General features: G+C 38.5%; 1 protein-coding gene across 1 annotated transcript in view; it reads left to right on the plus strand.

Annotated features, from left to right (window-relative positions):
• Nucleotides 1-2,780: 2,780 nt before the first annotated feature.
• The window catches only part of LOC124125993 (cubilin-like), a 90,151-nt gene continuing 70,159 nt past the window's right edge, over nt 2,781-22,772 (plus strand). The window contains exons 1-15 of the mRNA XM_048389179.1: nt 2,781-2,877; nt 12,675-12,817; nt 15,463-15,502; nt 16,257-16,316; nt 16,774-16,827; nt 16,964-17,023; nt 17,480-17,533; nt 17,670-17,729; nt 18,186-18,239; nt 18,376-18,435; nt 18,675-18,923; nt 19,659-19,751; nt 21,170-21,223; nt 21,384-21,437; nt 22,693-22,746. Of these exons, the coding sequence (XP_048245136.1) occupies nt 12,725-12,817; nt 15,463-15,502; nt 16,257-16,316; nt 16,774-16,827; nt 16,964-17,023; nt 17,480-17,533; nt 17,670-17,729; nt 18,186-18,239; nt 18,376-18,435; nt 18,675-18,923; nt 19,659-19,751; nt 21,170-21,223; nt 21,384-21,437; nt 22,693-22,746 (1,039 nt within the window). The 5' untranslated portion in view covers nt 2,781-2,877; nt 12,675-12,724. The remainder of the gene's footprint in view (nt 2,878-12,674; nt 12,818-15,462; nt 15,503-16,256; nt 16,317-16,773; nt 16,828-16,963; nt 17,024-17,479; nt 17,534-17,669; nt 17,730-18,185; nt 18,240-18,375; nt 18,436-18,674; nt 18,924-19,658; nt 19,752-21,169; nt 21,224-21,383; nt 21,438-22,692; nt 22,747-22,772) is intronic.

Here is a 22,772-nt window from a genome sequence, read left to right on the forward strand (position 1 = left end):
ACATCTTCGACAGCTCGGTCGAGTTGGGCGTTGTAGATCTGCTGAACAGAGTTGATGTCTGTCTTCACTTGCTCCTTCATTCTGGCGATGATGCGTATGTGTTCTACATTCTCGGTAGGTGGATGACTGTCAGGCTTGGTTGATGTAATGTGGTCGCCAATGGTGCTGCATCTGCCATTTAGATATTAAGTACGTCTATTGTTAGTGTCGTCGCATTCAAGTCTGATTCAGGTATGGTGGCACATAGTTCCAGGGTACATATCATAACCGAATGGCTATGTAATACACTGGATAATCGAAGGTTTAACGCCTTTAACAGCGCGAGGGCTCGTGTACAAGGTGGAAAGCTTTGGTTATAGAAGGGCCATTGTCAGAATAGCTTTTAAGTTACACAATTTTTGTGGTCATTGTATGTTTTTGTAATGAAGCCTAATCACAGGCAAGGTATTTGAAGGCTGGGGTCCCCCCAAGGGCCAGGTTTTTGTGGTAACCTTCCAATTGTCAGACGGCCCAATTGTCAAGCAGCTTATACTGGGATTAGGTTAGGTTGATTGCACTAGTAACTGTTACCTGTTTATCTTAGCCGAAAGTGAGACTGCCCTATGGGCGGCCATTCGGTCAAAGAAAACAAAATTGAAATAATGGACAAAAGTATGCAATAATAGTTAATTGTTACGAATAAAGAATGAACGATACAAATAAATGTGATTGTTTACATACAAATAATGAATTCAAAATACTAAACGATATCAATGAACAACTCGCAAACAAAAGTCGTCACATGTTACGAAAGAACAATGTGTACTAAAAACGTCAGTGCACAAATAATACACTAAACAGCTAAAGGACAACGTTGAATAAAAGAACGCAAGATGGCACTGCAATTTGTGGAACATTCCGAGTTAAATCGGCTTTTTCTGCTGTGTATATGATAAATGCATGCCAAACTACTCAGTGTTTTACGTCATGACCTCTCCCTCTTTGGGACTTGCTGAACTTATTTAGCGATGTGCATGCACGTGTGCATGTGCGCGTGTGAGTGTGTGCGAATGCACGTATGCGTGTGTATGTGTGTGTCGGTGTCTCTGTGTGTATGTGTGTGCGTTTGTTTCGATGTGTGTGTGTCGGTGTGTGTGTCTGTGTCTGCTTGTATAAGTCCGGACTAATGCCAATTTAATAAAGCTAACCAACTGAGATACATCTACCATGCCGTAGTGAATACCCCACTAAGACAGTTTATTATTCAATTATTATTCAATGCAGTCATTAACAAAAACATGATCTTACATATGTCCAATATACTGTTAGCAGAGCAATCGAATTGCAGAATTGTATATATTGGTCCTCATGGTACCGCCCAATTATTCAGCCATGTCATACATTAACTCACGTACTGGGAATCTGCAAGGGAGGATAGTATGCACAATAACAAGTACAGATGGACGACACTGATTCTACTTGAAACTGGCCCCCGTGAAGATCCGGGTTAGAATTTGACTTCAGCAACCCATGCTTATCGCAGGAGGTGAATAACGGGATCAGGTGAACATGGTCACTCGGGTTTGCTACCCGGAATACGGCCCTTCTGACAACCCGGGTTATGCAGGAGGCTGCTGTGTTGGGGAGTCTTCACATTCTACGAAAGTTCTGGGTGGGTTCGACAAGGCAGTGCTTCCTGGGAGAAGTCCCATTCGCTATCTGGGCTGCATCCCACGTAATTGGGACACGGTGATGTGCATCAACCATGTCAGCGAGCCTGACAACCCGATCCCGTTAGTCGCTTCTTACGACAAGAAGAGTCGACTTTTACGGCGAGCATGGGTTGTTGAAGACCAATTCTAACCCGTAGCTTCACTTGTCTCTCAATATGCAGCAGGTAAACAGCACACATCTTTGTAATGTTACGTCGTTCTATTTACTGTTTTATAAGGATTCTAAAAAACCAACAGTACCATTTGCTTAATTGGTCTGTCACAACGTTATTGTTTCTGTTGTAAATCTCAATACTGTTCTGCAGGGTGAATTCCCTTGATGTCAACAATGGTGCCGGTCGTAACGTATATGACGGTTGCCATTGACGGAATATTACTCACGGGTATAGGTTACATTTCATGCGTCAGGACACTAAAAGCTGTAGGACGCTCATCAATATTTTCTTTAACTGTGTGCATAACACAACAAATGTAACATTAAAAGCAGTTACAAAGTTTAACTGTTTAGTAAGTGTGACTTTTTCGGAACAAGTAAATGTTTTGGCCCGAGAATACGTTGACTCATGCTCGAATGAGGAAATTACCCGATGCATCATTCTGCTGACGGAATATGTGGACATTCATTGACAAGGCAGATGTTCAGTATTTTATGTAGAGTCGACGCCATGTTCTATGACCACTCTCTTTCCCTTATAAAGAGAAGATAACTTTATCTGACAGAAATATATACAAGAGCATATCACTGTAAACATATACAAAATTGAACTATTAAAAAAATGAGCATTTATTTTGTTCAATTAGATCTAACAGACATATTTCTGATGATGTATATCTGTATTTTGACTTGTCCAAGAAATTTGGTTAATACCAATCTCCGTAGAACATGTGTTGCCCAGCTAGTTATATGTAAATGTATAAATAACGAGGGTATTTCGAGGGTATGAGATTACAACTTAAGAAAACGTAAGCTGAAGTGGAAACATTTGACACTGCTCTATGCTGTTGTTTTGTGTTCATCCGGAGCCTCGTTCGCGGATGCTACGTCAAGATGTACCCAACCAGTGAACGGCGTACACGAGGAGCACTGAACCGAGACGTGACTTGCGCTGTTGTAATTCCCGGGCATTTATCGGTGAGGAGAACTGTAGGCTGTGTTCTGCGCCGGGTAAGTATGCCTAATATTGTCAGCATCATGGATGGAAGGAGGTTATTTATTATTGTATCCGCATCCAAGATAAGTGTCCTACATGCCTTGTAAGCTACAATGTTAAGCTTGTTATGCCACAACGGTAATACTAATTTTCAACCTCGTCTCATTGTTTGGCTACGCTTGACAAATCCTTGTGAGGGACTTTATATTTTACCCTCCTTGAAGCGAACATACTACTTTAGGTGGGTCAGTGAGTCCGATGTAACTGCCTGTTCTTGTTTTTTATCTTGTTGCCGAAAGTCGGTGAATACCCGGACTGTCGGGGTGACAGATACACTGTTTCATGCATGGATACCTTTGCGTCATTGCTAGTCAATGTCATGAGTTTATATTCGTTGCCCACATTAAATATTTACTTTAACGAAAATTCTTTATCATACATTAAATATGATTATGTACAAAATCAAATCTAACAAAAATATTCTTGAAAACTTGAAGACCGCTGTTGTAAATGAAGGAATACACAATAGTGCTTGCGAACACGAACAATCTCTATTGACGAGTAAAATGAGAAATGTAAAGCGAAACATTAAAAACTGATATTAACTCCATAAAAGACCACCTGTCAACGTTTTGCCTTGCCAATGTGGAAATAACGTGAAAAAATAGTCAAGAGTTTGTGTTCGGGCTTAACACTTTCGATAAAGGGAGACAATTTAAGGGGAGGTCATTCTTGTACTGCAGTGAAAATATCACTTTTTCTCAACTTCAGAAACCTGAGTCTTTCACACTAAAGTATATAATACTATGCATATCTCTCTCTTATTTTTGCACAGTTTGGTGCAATGCAACTGATGCATTCACTGTATATAAATCATAAAATGTAATGCAAACATTACAGTATTTATTACTGAACAGCTGTGAAATTTTACATTTATATTCTAAGCACCCCATATGAATATATGAACGTGTAGCTGGAATGTATCAGGTGCTTTGCACGAGTCTAATGTTGACTTGCCATTCTACAATGATCACCGATATCTGTCACTCCCTCATATATTACTACAATCTGACATCATTCACTCTCACATAAACTTAGTATTTGTATTTCAATTGATTGAGTTGTGATAACTATATAACTTAGTTTATCATTTTTATGTTGTGTGAACACAGTTCAGTTGTCATCTTATTGCTTCCAAAGGGCTGTTTGACTGAGTGAGTAGTAAAACTCACTGTTAAAACAGACTATAGTCAACAGAGCATTGGACCGAAACCGTTATAGACTACTAATCCTTTCAGAAGATTGAACAATTGGGAACAATTACTGTACTTCAATGTCTTCCCGCAGACAACACGTGCTCAGTACAGGTGTCACCTTCTGGAGCCTCGGTTACACTTCACTTCACTTCACTTTATTCTCCAGAGAACCACGCATGGTGGTATTAGAGTACATTTTACATGTCAATCATTATATACAAGCAGTCAAAATGGCGGCGGACTAAAACAAAATATTGTAGGTAAACAATGGTAGATATAGTAAGCATGTCTATTATCTAAGTTTTGATATTACAGAGAAGATAACATTTATAAACTTTGCTAAGTTTCTTAAAACAGTGAAACCTGATGATGTAAACAACCGTCTATAAGATACCATATTTGAAAATTTGGTTAGTTTTGTTGAAATAAAACTTTTTCTATTTTCATCAAAAGCAGGACAACGAAATATATAATGAAACTCGTCTGCAATTGTCGGAGAGTCACACTATTTACAAGTTCTAAATTCCCTTGGAGTATTATACCAACGCCCTGTCTCAATAGGTAAACAATGATTGGATTTTCTAAATTTTAATATTGGGTAGTAAATATATTTGGGCAATAAGATAAAGGCATCAAGTGATGGTAGGGTCTTAATGTGTTTATAATATTGTCCCTTAGGACTTACTTCTGTTGCATTCCTCCACACTTGGTAAAAGTGATCTTTTAGTGTCGTTTCTACTTTATTAAGCAGCCATGTTCTGTTAAAATTACCTGGGAACATATAAACATTACTTTATGAGTACATGAGTTACAGTACAGTACCGAGGATAACTTGAGGTGAGACAGGGGCGTGTTGAGTTTATACCAATAACTAATAATTCTTTTAGAAACATGGATGCTGATAGGAAATCTTCCAAATTCACCATATAAGAAATAATTCGGTGTGGACGTTCTGAGACCAGAGGCTAATTTTAAAAACTTGGTATGTATATTTTCAAGTATATCTATTTTAACATGTCCCCAAAATTCAGAGCCATATAACATAATGGGTAAAATCATTAAATCGAATGCTTTAAAAACGCAGTCAAGTGGTAAATCATTGCCACTTTCAATAACAAAAACATACATTTCTTAGCTTGTGTGGCTAGAACACTTATACCAAATGTCAATTTTCTAGTGTTGTGAAAGTTAAAACCTAGATATTTATAATTATCAACTATTTCAATTTCTTCTTTGCCATAGTAAAATGATAGCTTATTTACTCTACACTTACCACTTCCAAAAATAACAATTTTAGTTTTATCACTATTTAAAGTTGGTTTCCATTTCTGACAATATACTGTACATGAAAATAACCCAGGGACCTCTGCAGGGCTGACGCTGAAGTAGCAAATAGCACTGTATCGTCTGCATATAACAGAACTAGTAGTTGTAGACAAACTAAATTCAAATCATGTTTGCTGGATATATCCACACCATTACAATCAAATTTTTTTAGCCAGGATTCTAAATCATTTATAAAGATAGAAAACAATAACGGAGAAAGGTTTTCTCCCTGTCGGACCCCCGAAAATCTTGGGAAAAACGCAGATTTTTCATGATTAAGCTCGATACAGGATTTTATATTGGAATACATATTTTGTACTAATGTAAGGAATTTTAAGTTAACATTTTTGACCAAAAACCAACTCTCCAAACGTTTTTAAAAGCTTTAGAAAAGACAATGAATGCACAGTACAATTTCTGTTTGTTGTGTTTTAGGAATTCTATAACTAAATTAAGAACAAACATGTTATCAACTGTTGAGTAACCTTTACGAAAACCGGCTTGGCAAGGGGCTAAAAAAGAGTTAATGTTTATAAATCTGGATAATCTACAGTTAAGTATACTTGCAAAACGTTTTCCCAGACAGATCAAAATTGTAATGGGTCTATACGAACTAGGATCACACGAGTCACCTTTACCTTTATAGATAGGTTTAATGACCCCAATTAACCATGAGTCGGGAACTTCACCTGTGTCAAGTACGACATTAAAAAGTTTCTCTAAAAATGGGAGAAATAAATCTATTGAGTCAATTATATATTCGGTTTCTACAAAGTCTTCACCTGATGCTTTATTTCTTTTCAGTTGTGATACTGATTCACTAATTTCTTGTTATGTTACGGCAACATTAAGAACTGAGAAATCTATGGGTACATGTGTATTATTAATATCTTCAGGAACTGTATCATCATACTCTTGTGCGTTTATATTCTTAAAGTATTCATATAGTTCATTAACACTAGGGGATGAGTCATTATGCGCAGGCTTACGTTTACGCAGTAATTTCCAGTAGTCCCTTGGGTTCTTCTTCTGCCAATCTCTAATTTCAACGGCTAATTTCATATATTTGTTCTTACATTTCTTATACTCCTTAGCTGCATGAATAAAGTAAACTGACGTCCAAAAGAAACTTTACCAGAGTTTGAAATCACTCTTGCTCAAAAACAACAAAACATACATGCATGAAGTAAAGTGTATTGAGAAGATCAATATATCAACATAATCAACACTGAAAATGACAATCATACCGCGACCGAAAATGACGTCAGAGCCCCCCAAAGTTGGGTGTGGTACAAAACTCGAGCTTTCAGAATCATGAACAATAGGCAGAGTACATAAACAATCGCTCACGTTTAATAACAAGTCATTAGTAGCGTGTGTGACCACCCAATGCCTCAATACACGCAAAAACTCTTCGACGCACAGAAAAAGTCAGTCGTCTGATGAGGTCACGTGGGATTTGACGCCATTCTTCTCGGAGGGCCAAGATCAGTTCTTGCCGGTTGGCTGGAGAGTGTGGTCGTTGTCGAACACGACGATCCATCAAGTCCCAGAGGTGTTCTATGGGGGACATGTAGGGTGAGCGTGCAGGCCACGGCAAGGCGTTGACGTTGTTGGCTGCGAGGAAGTTAGTGAAAATTCTGGCTGTATGGCTCTAGCGTTGTCATGCTGATAAATGACACCACGTGGCTGCTGTTGGAGAAATGGTAGGACAACTGGACGAAGAATGTTATCCATGTAACGCTGAGCTGTCAAGTTTCCGTCAACGATGACCAGCGGTGTCCTCTCCTGCCCACAGATCCCTCCCCATACCATGACACTCCCTCCACCATATGGTACGACCTCCTGCACGCAACACGCCGCCGTTCGTTCACCCCTTCGGCGGTAAACACGTTGTCTTCCATCAGCCCTAAACATACAGAATCGACTTTCGTCAGTGAAGACAACCCTCTGCCAGTCACGTCGTTGCCAACGTCGTACAGTCCGGGCCCATCTCAATCGCTGTCCTCTGTATGGTCTAAAAGCCCTAATTCCATGAGCCCTGCGTCTCCTGGCCACTGTCTGTCGACTAACACTGTGACCTAAGGCATTTGTCGCCGATGACGTCACTGTCAGGAAGCTATTTCGGAGGTGCAAGGTACGCAAGTACCGGTCATCATGGGGCGTGGTCACCCTGGGTCTGCCTGTTCTTGGCCTGTCAGCGGTCCGCCCTGTCTGCCTGTTACGTTGGTAACGGCAACTAGGGAGCAACCGAAGGTTCGTGCAATATGGGCGTGGGTGGCTCCCATCTGTACCATACCCGAGGCTCGTTCACGTTGTTCGACTGTGAGTCGTGGCATTTCTTTCGTGTGTTTTTTATCACTGTAGAAGTGTCTGACTTGCCGTTGCAATCGTTTTATACCCTTACCCGCACGTGCATTTGCAGTTGCCCGTGGTGCACGTGTTTTTTTCACTTTTTCGCATGTTTTCTCGCAAACATGTAGCAGACGATGTTTTCAGTTGGTAAAGTTTCTTTTGGACGTCAGTTTAGATATGGTTTTCTTGATTCCTATGTCTTCGATATTTTCTCCTAGCTTTGTGGTAGTGTCTACGTTTCAGAGTACATTCTTTTCCGAACCAAGGTTTGTTAACTTTATGTTTCTTATCATTGCCAGTATAATTATATGAGGGGGAAGAGCGTATGCCAAATGTATTTATCGCTGCATAACAGATAACAGTTGCATTATTTATTAATTCATTTGCCTTCGTAGTGTCATCAACCACTTTATCTAATAATGTGCTTACATCTTGTATCTGCATAACATCAATATTGTTCCTGTATCGGTTTGTTTTTGATGAGTCATATTTTGTGGGTTTTATAGAAATTGTTACAGGTTTACTGGTAGATGATTTAGGTACATTACCATACATTCTGCTATTCATACTTGATAAAGAAAAAGCTATAGGACAATGTACATCTGAGTATAGGGGAGAAAAATCAACAAATTCAAAGCTCTTAAAATATGACAGGCACCTGTTGGAACATATGACATAGTCAACAGTACTTGTATCCTTACAGGTAACCTTTCCGGATTTTGCGTCTTTGTCCATTCTTCCATTGCAAATAAACATATTAATTTTTTTTACAGATATCAATCAATTTGTAACCGTAATTATTAATTTTGTTACTATCGTACGAGTATCGCTGACGTGGAAGTCCGAGTTCAACTAGAACAGATTCAGGATCAAAGTCATCTGACATTTCATCAGTATCAATATCTAATTCCTCTAACAAATGTTTATCTAAACAGACATATTCACACAGTGTCCCAGTACGAGCATTAAAATCTGCTGTAAGGATGACAGTTTCAGTGTGAGAGTACATATATAATAGTGCTTGTTCTAACTGATCAAACATGTCTGTAGTGGCGTACTTAGAACCTTCAGGTGGAAGTGGAAGGTACACAATACCAATTAAAAGGTCATCACTGCTATTGAAAGCTAACTTAGATAGTATTTAATCCGATTCAAAATCTAATAAAGTGACATAGTCAGAGAAACAATGTTTAACTGCAAGGCCTATACCTCCCGAATACCTGTCACCCAGGCCCCTGTGTTTCAAAAACAGTTTAAAGCCATCAATTTCAATATCATCGAGTGGATCTGTTTTGGTTTCCTGAAGAGCAACAAAGTTAAAACTATTTACAAGATCCAAAAACTCTGGATAATTAAGTCGTTTTCTCAGACCGCACACATTTATGTTGATAACATTAATTTGTCCAAGTTTATTAACAAATAATTCTGAATTGTCATTTTCCACTGAGCAACTTTCGCTAAGAGGGCCAGTTTGTGCACAAGCTGGACTAGACTCTCCATCATGTAAACCAAGTGAGCCACGTGGTAGTTCAAGTGCACAACTCGTCGATTTTATAGCAATAAGGGTCTTTACTGTCGAGTTCACCCTGGTTGTTTTTAAAAGGGATATGATGGCTAAAAACATTAGATGAAACATGTTCATAACATACCAGTTTATCTAGAGTTCTGGTTCAAGTGTCACATGGTGTGAGCTCGCTGCGTCCTGGCACAAGTCATTCCCGCCTTGCCATCCCTACACTTCCGGCCTAGTTGCCAGGTTACCACGTGTAAACATCCGGTTTGTATTTGGAGGAGCACGATAGGGGGGAAGCATGCATTTCCTTCCATATTTGCGTTCTTTTCAATAGTGTAACATCCGGATTTTGGTCCCGTATTTTGCTCCATGGCAGTTTTTTCTCTGGCCATTCTGTTTCTTCATTTTACCAAGAATGTAGATCTTGCCCACCAGAACATGGTGTCAACCCATTGTGATCCACAGACAACTTTTGAACACATATCATCAGGGTTCATTTCAGAAGAGTCATGGCACAATTGAGTGGGTATGATAGCACCCAGTAGTTTTCCAACCCTGACATACATGTCCATAGTTGTTTTGAAGGATCTGCTATTACTTCTTATCAAGCATTGTACATTCGACCTGTCTGATCAAAATTTAACGCTGCGTAAAATGAACACGTTTAAGAACTATATGTGTTCGTTTTGTAACACAGTGGAGGCAGTAACGATTCTTTTGTGATTGACTCAGCATTATTGATAAATGCTACTGAGCTTATCATGAAACTCGGATACGATTCCACCAACAGAAACATCGACCCAGTTGTAGTAAATATGAGCATGCAAATGTGCCGCTTATCTGTGTTTTCAGACCCTCAGAGCGATTTTATCATCAGTGTCACAAAATTTCCATATGCTTTTGGCCTTTTTATCATGATGAACCTTCTCATGATTATAGCTCTGTAATATTTAGGATGACCTCATACCACTTGTTGCCTTTATATTTCTCTTGATGTCATGTGCTTTTTCTCCTGCTACAATATGAACTGAATGACTAATACTTGACAATTGTATACACTGATATTCCCGTGGTAACCAGACACTACTGGTAGAATGCAGCGCAGCTTAACATAATAATTATTGATGGTGAATGGACACCTCGTTTATGGTCTGGTGTACACTTACTCTGTATGTATGTGAGAAACTCTGCTCTCTGGTGCATAATCATGTGATAATAACAATCTATTTATTTGGTGACCGTGAACGCCTTTAAAATATGCTTAACGTATCGGACATGCTAATGGGATGTATTAATGAGGTTCTTGCATGCGATGTTTTTATGCCCAACACACACACACACACACACACACACACACACACACACACACACACACACACACACACACACACACACACACACACACACACACACACACACACATGCCTATACACACACTCAAACTGTCAGGGTCACACCCTTCACAGGACGCCTTTCTTTCAGGGGGGACGCGAAGATCCTCTTTGAACGGTAGATGAACCAGGTAGATGAACACACACACACACACATGACATGATCACAAACATTTCAATATGCCATGGACACTCACTTTCTCATACATATGTTCAATATCTAACAATATTCAGAATACGTCAAGTCAGGATGTAGTTGTCCATAATATTTTGTCAAAGCATAAACAAACTCCAATAAGAGTTTATATATTATTGACATATTCGTATATGCCGATAAAAGGTTGTCTCGTAACTTCTTCTAACTATAATTATTCGCAGAAGGGCCTAGTTGTACGCTGACCCTTGTCACTCCGCGACAATACTAGCCAGGTGGCGATTCCCACATTTTCCCGTGGCAAGAGCGTTAACTGACAAAAAAAAGTCCAGTTTCAACCTTGTTGAACTAGGCTGGAATTTCCAAGCTCGATCGTAGCGCCACCAATGGTTATTACGGGTTATGTCCCTTCTATGTCCCTCCTGCGGTCCAATTCCGTCTCCCATGTCACTTGCGTTTGCATCAAACAAAAGTAAGCAGATCAAACATCTGATCGATGATCAAGTTCTGTATTGTAATAAAACGGGTTTAACCCGCATGAAATCACTTGAGCAAATTGATTTAAAATATGAACAGATTTGAAAAGAAGTCTGTCGAAAAGAGTTGACGGTACACATCCTTTGCAAATCCTGCAATCGACCAAAATCTGCACGTTGAAATACATGTTGTTTACGAACTGGATGTCTACTTCGTTACCCGATTTTGCTTTGACTATGCATGGACTCGTTTGTCCGGTCAAAATGTAACTCCAGAAATCCAGCCTGGCTCGGGAAGGGAGGAAATTGGGCTTTCATAATCAGTTAACGCCCTTGCCTAAAAAAGGATGCTTTTCCCATAGTTCATGAAAACATAGTACGTACAGTAAAACCGCTGAACCGAGGGGACATTGGCCAAGCAGGGGCCATACACTATTATATCTTGACCAATGGAACCAGTGGTCGATATGCGTAATATCTGATAACGAATTAAATACACTTTTAACACGAATCATTCTTAAATCATATCTTCAGTGACCCTCAATCCCCGTTCGGGTAATCTGTGAGTACTTAATTGAAAAGAAAGTCTTAGACGCGCCACATCCTAAAACGGATGATAAATCCGAACATTAATATTAAGGGGGGAACCCTAGTTAGTTCTTTATGAAACACAGGTCATCAATATGAACTGGGGTGAATGTGTGAGTTTGGTTCATGTCGCCTTCAGCAGTATATCAGTTGCGGCAGAAAAGCGCATGGGAGAAAAGCTTAAAGAGATGCAGGTCATCGAGGTTTACTTATAACACTGGGGAAACCTATGAGCACGGGTATGGTGATGATACACCAAGACACATGACGATGACTTTGGGATGTAAACGCTCGATGACAGATTTCCTGGCTTGGCGTGTCTTGCAACTGGAATCCAAATTCGCCCTGATTATACTACTTTAGGTTTACCTTCCTCATAAAGGTGACACAGCTTGGTATGACCATTCCAAACCCAACTGACACTCTATTTAAAAAAGAACAACAATATTCAAAGTGTTTCCAACCAAACTCACTGTCGCAAGATCCCCGTGAGTCAACCTCATGTCTATTGGACAGGGAATAGAACTATTAACATTCAGACTTGAGTTGCCCACTTCATCATTCCATTACCTCATACCATTTTCCGATGGACGCACATAGCCAGGATGTTGAGACATCCACATGACACCAAATGGTTTTTGCTACGGTTGCTTCCACCCGGCGATTAATAATTTGTATCGTTTAAGTTTTACTTACACTACAACTGTTATCGTTACAGATGAAAAACACATGATATATTTATTCTTTTTCAGTGCGGGTTGTCCATCAGACTTCATTCAAGGTGCCCGTTTTCCCCGTGGGGATGAAGACCTTCTACTTGGGCGTGGCCACAGTGCTGGCCGGGCTGTGTCTAGCGCTTATGTGTGACGCGGAACCTGACAGCCGTCTCAGGCTGGTAGGTACATCAGGGTGACCTATGCGTGTGGGTTCGAATCCCGACTATGTTTCTAGGTTTGTCAGCCTATATCCTTACTCGTGGGTTTCACCAAAGGAGTAAACGTCTGAAACCTGCATCATTAGGCTCTCCTCCCACATTTAGCTGACACGCCGTGATATAAATAGAATACATGTTCACAGCGGCGTTAAACCCAAATCACTCACTCACTCTATGAAGGTTCATACTGCAATGAACTCACACAAAGTGAAGGTCAATTCTTATAAAAAAATTATCACAATTTCTTACCTCAAAGGACACTGACAGACATACGACAACCAGCTATATCGCGGAGTAAAATAGTTCCTCAAAAAGTGAGGTGACATGGGCGTATGGATGCACAACTTGCTCTTCAGAAATATCTTACGCAGCACGTGTTTAAATCATATCGTCATTAGATGAGAAAGGTCTGTAAAGAACTACCTCAGTAAGTCAGTCACAATGACAGCGCGTCGTAATACATTTACATCAAGTACATGACGTCAAAATGGCCGACACGATAAACGTGAGAGAGATATTTCCGAAGTTGTTAATGAACCTGTGGCGGTTACATGTGTTAGTCATCATTGATCAACTGGCCGATCATTGAAAGGTGAATAAAGATGCGTCAAAAAGACACAAAGGTAAATTCACAGATTGCTGGAGACGGTCAATGTCATTCTAGACACGGGTCGAGTCGATACTACGAAAGGTTAGATGTGCATTTCTTCGTTTGTTCATTAGGATAGGCCGTAGCGAGAATATTCGTGAACAATCATGCAGCCACGCTCTCTGACATTTCTCAATGTATACCGAAATACTGAGACCAAGAATAAAGGTTCTAAATGATCAGAAAGAACGCTTATGTATGTTTTCGTGCTAGGGACGTCAAATTGTGTCGTTCATACACTTCACATCAATTTCGCGGTCATGTGACCGACCTCTCGTCCAATGGAAAAGCCGTATATCGTGTAAGCCTCAAATTTAAAAAAATATATTGAAATGAACACACCACTGCCCATTGTGGTATTCACGATGAATACATAAGGCTTTAAATAAACTGCAGTGATTCAATATTTATCCATATCATAAAAACAATAGGTCGGAAACGCTATGTTGGGAATCGAACCCGGATTTCACCGCAACGAACCAACGCATAACTACTGGGCTACCTATTATCCAAAATTAACTAAAATACAAATTATTTAAACTGTATTAAATACTAGTGCCTTAGTGTCAGGTACTTGTATGCGTGAGAGTCGAAGGTGTGATAACAATGCGCAGAGCAATTCCTAATGGCAGTTTGAGGTGAAAGCGACAGTTGCCTCCATATGTTGCAAAATAAACTTGCTTCTGAACTCAGCAACTGATATTATATCGGATGATACGATTGAATGAGCAGTATTTATTACATCGCGACGTTACACAAACATATTGACTTCATCATGGCGTTACAAAGACAGATCGATCTCAACATGAGGTCACACAGACAGATAAACTGCACCATGGATTACATAATTGTACTGACTAGAACATGACGTTAACAGACGGCACATTAACACATGCCCTACTGCGCTGCGTTACACAGACATATTGACTACGACATGACGTTACATAGACAGATTGACTACAACATGTCGTTACAAAGACTTATTGACTTCAATGTGGCGTTACATAGACTTATTGACTTCGACTTGACCTTACATATGTAAATTGACTATTATTACATGGCATCTCATAGACTAATTGGCTGCAATATGCCATTACATAGACAGATTGATTACAACATGACGTCACATTGACAAATTGGCTACAACATGACGTACCATAGACTTACTGACTACGTCTTGATGTGACAAGGACATACTTGCTTCAACATGACGTCACATAGACTAATTGGCTACAACATGACGTCACATAGACAGACTGACAACAACATGACGTCACACTAACAGATTGACTACAACATGGCATTAGTAGACAGATTGACTGCACCATGGCTTCAACATGACGTTAGATAGATAGATTGGCTTGACGTAACATAGACGAACTAACTACATCTTGATGTGACAAGGACATACTTGCTACAGCATGACAGTACATAGACAGATTTACTGCACCATGGCTAAAACACGACGTTACATAGACATATACATAGCATGATTTTACATAGAAATATTGACTGGACTGATAAAGGCAGTTTGGCTTCTTCGTGACATTACATGGACAAATTAACTACAGGATGACGGTACACTGACATACATTAATACATAATGACGTTAAATAGACAGATTGACAACATCCATCCGTTACATACGTAGTCCAGAGCATTTTGACACTATTAACTTCCAAACTGTAACGCATGATCGCGGATTCAGACACGGCCGCTGTTGGACCAAATAGGAATGTCGTTTTCTTGAATGTACATGTAGATATTGACTTAGATTAGTTATCTACCTACATTTTGTATTTTTTTCCCTTGAATGATTTAGAACAATTAACACTATACTTATTTGTAATTAACATCTGTTAATAATTAACATTTTCCGAGACTTGTAACTGATTCGGCTTTTAAGTAGTATGTAAAATACTGTTTAACTAACTGTAAATGTTTCATGATATTACAGAGAATATCTTCCCGGCGCAATAAACGACAAGCTACCACAAGTAAGTATAGGCCTTTACATCTATCCATTTAAAAGCTCTAGGCATATTAACGAACACATGATCTGTCAAGCTGGGCAAAATAATTTTGTGACGTTTTTCCAATTCCTTGTGTGTGTGGAGTTGTGTTAGTTTAGAATATGGCAAAGACAAAAATACCTAATCATGTTGAATCCAATTGCAATTCGGAGAAGCTTGTCTTTGAAATGTTTTTTAGGAATTACACGAGAACCATATGAGTAACTGCTTTGAGTGGTTCCTAGTCTGGATCGTGGAACATAGATCCTGTAATTTGGCAACAACCAAAAATTAGCATGTTATTCGTCATTCAACTAACAACATGGCGAATGACGAAATATGTTATATATATATAACTTTAAAACACATTCGAATGAAGAATGACGAAATAATTCGTCATTCGAATGTTTTTTAATTTAACATTCGCCATACGAATGTATTTTGATGTTGTAAGATTAAAGAAGAATGAGGAAATAATCCCGTTATATTCTGCTCAAAAGTAAAGTTACTATAATATGTTCATACAATACTTTAATAATATACGCTGTTTTGCCATAGTGTAAATTTACATGTGGTTTCCGAAGTTGAACCATGAAGATAGATCACAAATGACGCCACCTTAAAAAATCCTGTTACTGTTTTAAATTACGTATTACTTTCGGCCATATTTGGGCGGAACACCTATAAGCATTTCACTATGTCCAAACGTTTTGTCGTTTACCTCTCTTTATTTCGCAAGGGCTGAACTTGACTACTACCACTCCATCGTATAACAGTACCACATCCTCGAACTCATCCTGTAAGTAAAAGATACTCTACTTTGCCTTCACAAGCACGTTTTATTCTGCGCAAAATAAAGTTACTGTAATAAGTTCATACAATACTTGTATAATATTACGTTGTTTTGTCATTATGTAAAATACCATGTAGTTTCCGAAGTTGAACCATGAAGATCACAGCGTCCTGTTGCTGTTTTAAATTACGTGTCACTCTGGACAATGTTTGGGCGAAACAACTATAAGCATCTCAATAAAAGTATTAGCAATGTTGACAAGATATAAGTTTACCCAATGGATTTGGATTCCACATATATTACAGAATCTTTTCTTTTTGGAAGACCGTGTCACCGAAATAACCCCCATATCAAGAATCATGTTTCTATTTACATGTGTTGAGATATAGTCTCAGAACACCAGATTTCACATGTTTACCCTATTTGGAAAGTAATATAATTCTATTTCTTCTAACTGATCAAGATCCATCAGCAACGACTGGAAGTGCAAATTGGGTCTCAACCCCCTATAATCCTTGTAAGTAACATTGTATTAATATTTAAAACTCGAGTAGTCATATCAGAATGAGAATGGTGTTTCTATTTGTTTTCATGTGAACTTGCAGGATTTTATGCCCAAACGTTTTGTCGTTTACCTCTCTTTATTTCACAAGGGCTGAACTGGACTACTACTACTCCATCGTATAACAGTACCACATCCTCGAACTCATCCTGTAAGTAAATTATACTCTACTTTGCCTTCACAAGCACGTTTTATTCTGCGCAAAATAAAGTAACTATAATATGTTCATACAATACTTGTACATATTACGTTGTTTTGTCATTATGTAAAATACCATGTAGTTTCCGAAGTTGAACCATGAAGATCACAGCGTCCTGTTGCTGTTTTAAATTACGTGTCACTCTGGACAATGTTTGGGCGAAACAACTATAAGCATCTCAATAAAAGTATTAGCAATGTTGACAAGATATAAGTTTACCCAATGGATTTGGATTCCACATATATTACAGAATCTTTTCTTTTTGGAAGACCGTGTCACCGAAATAACCCCCATATCAAGAATCATGTTTCTATTTACATGTGTTGAGATATAGTCTCAGAACACCAGATTTCACATGTTTACCCTATTTGGAAAGTAATATAATTCTATTTCTTCTAACTGATCAAGATCCATCAGCAACGACTGGAAGTGCAAATTGGGTCTCAACCCCCTATAATCCTTGTAAGTAACATTGTATTAATATTTAAAACTCGAGTAGTCATATCAGAATCAGAATGGTGTTTCTATTTGTTTTCATGTGAACTTGCAGGATTTTATGCCCAAACGTTTTGTCGTTTACCTCTCTTTATTTCACAAGGGCTGAACTGGACTACTACTACTCCATCGTATAACAGTACCACATCCTCGAACTCATCCTGTAAGTAAATTATACTCTACTTTGCCTTCACAAGCACGTTTTATTCTGCGCAAAATAAAGTAACTATAATATGTTCATACAATACTTGTACATATTACGTTGTTTTGTCATTATGTAAAATACCATGTAGTTTCCGAAGTTGAACCATGAAGATCACAGCGTCCTGTTGCTGTTTTAAATTACGTGTCACTCTGGACAATGTTTGGGCGAAACAACTATAAGCATCTCAATAAAAGTATTAGCAATGTTGACAAGATATAAGTTTACCCAATGGATTTGGATTCCACATATATTACAGAATCTTTTCTTTTTGGAAGACCGTGTCACCGAAATAACCCCCATATCAAGAATCATGTTTCTATTTACATGTGTTGAGATATAGTCTCAGAACACCAGATTTCACATGTTTACCCTATTTGGAAAGTAATATAATTCTATTTCTTCTAACTGATCAAGATCCATCAGCAACGACTGGAAGTGCAAATTGGGTCTCAACCCCCTATAATCCTTGTAAGTAACATTGTATTAATATTTAAAACTCGAGTAGTCATATCAGAATGAGAATGGTGTTTCTATTTGTTTTCATGTGAACTTGCAGGATTTTATGCCCAAACGTTTTGTCGTTTACCTCTCTTTATTTCACAAGGGCTGAACTGGACTACTACTACTCCATCGTATAACAGTACCACATCCTCGAACTCATCCTGTAAGTAAATTATACTCTACTTTGCCTTCACAAGCACGTTTTATTCTGCGCAAAATAAAGTAACTATAATATGTTCATACAATACTTGTATATATTACGTTGTTTTGTCATTATGTAAAATACCATGTAGTTTCCGAAGTTGAACCATGAAGATCACAGCGTCCTGTTGCTGTTTTAAATTACGCGTCACTCTGGACAATATTTGGGAACACCTTTAAGTATCTCTCTACCTCTTGCAGCCTGTTCCCAAACTCTATCTGGTACGGAGGGAAGTTTCAGCAGCCCTGGAGCGGGAGAGGGAGCGTCGTACTCTGGCAACCTTGACTGCCTCTACACCATTCCCTCACCACCACCAGGGAGCCTAATTGACATAACATTCATGCTGTTCCAATTGGAAAGCCATTCCTCTTGCGACTATGCCTACGTCCAGTTCTCCTACACCCGCCAGAAGATCTGTGGAATCAGGACCACGCCTCTGTCATTCTCCTGTACGTAGGCAGTCCGCATCTACTACAGGGCCAAATGTGTCATTCGTACTATTTCAGTTCTCTCAAAAAAATCAAAATTGTCATTACATAATGTGGAACATAACAGGCAACTGTCCTTTCTTTCCCTCACATAAATAGTGACCTGCCTTTCACTTACAGTGATATCGCCTCAAATAAAGAGTGACCTTCTTCTCACTTACACTTTTATTCCCTCACATATTCTTTTCACTTATGCTGATATTCCCTTATATAAATAGTGACCTACCTATCACTCACAGTGCTATTGCCTCACATATATCCCCCCACATAGTCACCTTCCTTTCACTCACATTGATATTGCCTTATTTAGATAGTGACATACCTTTCAGTCACAGTGATATTCCTTTTCGAAAATAGTTACGTACCTGGTATACCTTATGTAGATGACATGCAAGAAACAGAAGTATAAACTATAAACACTTCCCATCACGTGTCAGTATTAACACGGAAAGGCCAGGGTTGATTGAAAACCACGTATCGCTAATGATAACCACTGTGTAGTGGTGTGTAGATGTACCTGAGAAAGGCGAGGCGGTGATTCATGAAGGCCTGCGCAACACAGTCTTGATACCCGTGTGTGCACAGAATGCTCGACGTTATGTGGTTTTTCGTAGTTTGTGTGTAGATAGTTAGAATATAGAATATGTCGAATAGGAAAAGACATACTTTATAAATAACCTAATTGATTGTTTTCAGTTACATCCCTGGAGACGGACTTCAAGATATACTTCCACTCTGACGGTTCAGTTCATCATTCTGGTTTTCTTGCAGCATTTAGGATTCGAGAAAGTAAGTAGTCTATTCTTTACAGCTATATATTTATCTGGAAGAAAACTTTGAAAGAAGAAGAACACCCACGACCCAGACAATATATAACTAGATTACACAGATTTCATAATCTATCAAAACATAGACCTCTACTTGGCACTTTGTGACAAATCCATATCCGTATATGCAAGGGCTCTGTGTACGGTTCTGACAACATCAAGTATGTAGCTTGCGGTATTTACTTGTCAAGCATTTACTGTATGACGGTAGATATACAAGAAACTCTATGTGCAAGGTGGGCATATATTGGTATTGGTTGATGTGTTGGTGCATCGGAGCACGTGGCCTAACCCTATCTACGCTAAGGGTAACACCTTCTTCTTTTCGTCTCTGGGCCAAGGCCTACATATCAATGGTAATCTAACACGGATAAATCCACAGTAATAATGACAACAGTAATAATGAGAAGTGACATAGCTGCTCAGCTCATTCAGGATGGCTGACCACACTCATACTTTGGCTTAAAACTATTAATTTATTTGTATTATTGAGTGAGTACTTTTCACGACATAAAACACATACAACCAAACCTAAGGTAAGATGAGGTGAAATTGGTTTTAACCTTTGCTTGTACTAGACAGGACTAATGCTAGATGTATAGTTCCAGTTCACTATGGTACCATGGCACAGTTTAAAATGATTACTGAAACTCAGACACAGTGTATTGACTCCTTGTTTTTCTTGCTAATATGTTCGGTTCCAAATTGGGACAAGTGTAAGGTTATCTGCAGATTACCCGAAATCTCACCTGGTAACATTTACCCCACGAAGTGGGGTGGGGGAATAAAGGAACGGAATTCGTCTATCAAGAACTATATAAGTCAGAGAAATGAAATTTTACAAACTGATGTTACTTGTTATGATCTGAAATGATTTTACAAATTGGTGTACATGCTGCATGAAATGGGGCACACGTTTTCTCAGAAACTACTGAAGTTACATGAATGAAAGTCTGAAGGCTTATCTAAGAGATACTTGTTAAGATTGAGTTCGAGAATTGGTCCGTCAGTTATATTTTAACAGAGTTACTTCCCTTGATCCATGTTATTTTGCGTAGAACACAGTGTGTGCAATAGGGACACGTTTTCGCAGAAACTACTGAAGAAAGCTTACCAAAGAGTTACTTATCAAGACTGAGATTTTTTTCCAAAGAAGGGGCCTTTTGTGTGTATTAATTTCACATTTAATCACGTTTTCTGATGACATAAAGCAGCCCATACTCCTATCTCTTTTAAAGGCTTTATATTACTCTGTTTTAAAGTTTATCTTCACTACTATATGAGCAATCAAAAGTGAAATGTGCCCCATGGCGGTGAATAGAGGGAATGCACATTTCTTGTTAAAAAAATACATTGATTATATTTCTTTTACTGTTTAAGATCCAACACCAACGACTGGTAGTTCTTATCGGAACTCTACAAGCTATAATCCTTGTAAGTAACATTGAATGTATAATTAAATGCATGAGTAGTCAAACTGGAATTGTGTGTTTATTTTTATTCAATAGAACTTGCATTTAATGATGCTTAGACACAAGACACGTTATGTACAAATGTAGGGTGTGTGTACAAATACCTCTCTTATTTTTACAAGGGCTGAACCGGACTACTGTCACTCCATGGTATTACAGGACCACAACCTCTTACAGTAAGTAAAATAAATTTTACGTTTAAGGGGTACATATTCTGACAATTTAAAGTAACTATAATATGTTAATATAGCACTTGTATATTGTATGCTGTTTTGTCGTTATATAAATTATCCTTGTTAAGCATATACATAATATCTCGAATCATGTTTTCATTAACATCTTGATTTCAATATGAAGTCATAGATAATAAGACAAATATGATTATTTTTATGTCATGTTCGCATGAACGAAGGCTGACACCAGATTTCAAACATAAAAAAGCTCGTTTTCACCAAGTTACGTGTGAGGTGAATTGAAATGGAGTTTATAACCTTTGCATGCACGAGACGGGACTAATGCTAGTTGTATAGCTCCAGCTCACTATGATACCATGGCAGAATTTAAAATGATTACTGAAACTCAGACAGTGTATTGACTGCTTGATTTGCCGCTATTATTTTCGGTTCCAAATTGAGACAAGTGTTATGCTATCTTCAGATTACCTTAACCCTCGTCAGGTTACATTTACCGTTTTTTATCCCCGCCAAGAAGTGTTGTTAGCGAATAAAGGAACGGAATTCGTCCTTCAGTCCTTCCGCCCTTTTGTCCGTCTTTCCGCTTCTAAAAGGGGACACAGTTTATCAAAAACTATATAAGTCAGAGAAATGAAATTTTACAAACTGATGTCTCTGGTCATGATCTAAAATGGGTTTGAAAATTGGTTTTTACAGACTTATAGCTTTTGTTCCATTGTTTTCAACTAAGTGCATACTGCTTGAAATGGGAACACGTTTTCTCAGAAACTACTGAGTGAGTGAGTGAGTAAATGAGTGAGTGAGTGAGTGAAAGTTTGCATGTTTATCTAAGAGATACTTGTCAAGACTGTGTTCGAAAATTGGTCCCGTCAATAATATATTGACAGAGTTACTTCCCTTGATCCATGTCATTTGACTAAGTGCAATAGGGACACGTTTTCGCAGATACTACTGAAGTAAGGTCACCAATGAGATACTTATCAAGACTGAGGGACTTTTCCAAGGAAGGGGCCTTTTGTTTGTATTAATATCACTTATAATCACGTTTTCTGATTACATCAAGCTGCCCAAGTGCATATCCCTTTTAAGGCTTTTGTAGGACTCTGTGGTATAGTTTATTTTATCTTCACGACTATATGAACAATCAAAAGTGTAATATGCCCCATGGCGGGGAATAGAGATAACGCAGTTTTCTAGTTGGAAAATACATTGATTATATTTCTTTTTACTGTTTAAGATCCAACACCAACGACTGGTAGTTCTTATCGGAACTCTACAAGCTATAATCCTTGTAAGTAACATTGAATGTATAATTAA

The sequence above is a fragment of the Haliotis rufescens genome, unplaced genomic scaffold (assembly GCF_023055435.1).
Source record: "Haliotis rufescens isolate VD_foot unplaced genomic scaffold, xgHalRufe1.0.p SCAF_8, whole genome shotgun sequence".
Taxonomy (NCBI): Eukaryota; Metazoa; Mollusca; class Gastropoda; order Lepetellida; family Haliotidae; genus Haliotis; species Haliotis rufescens.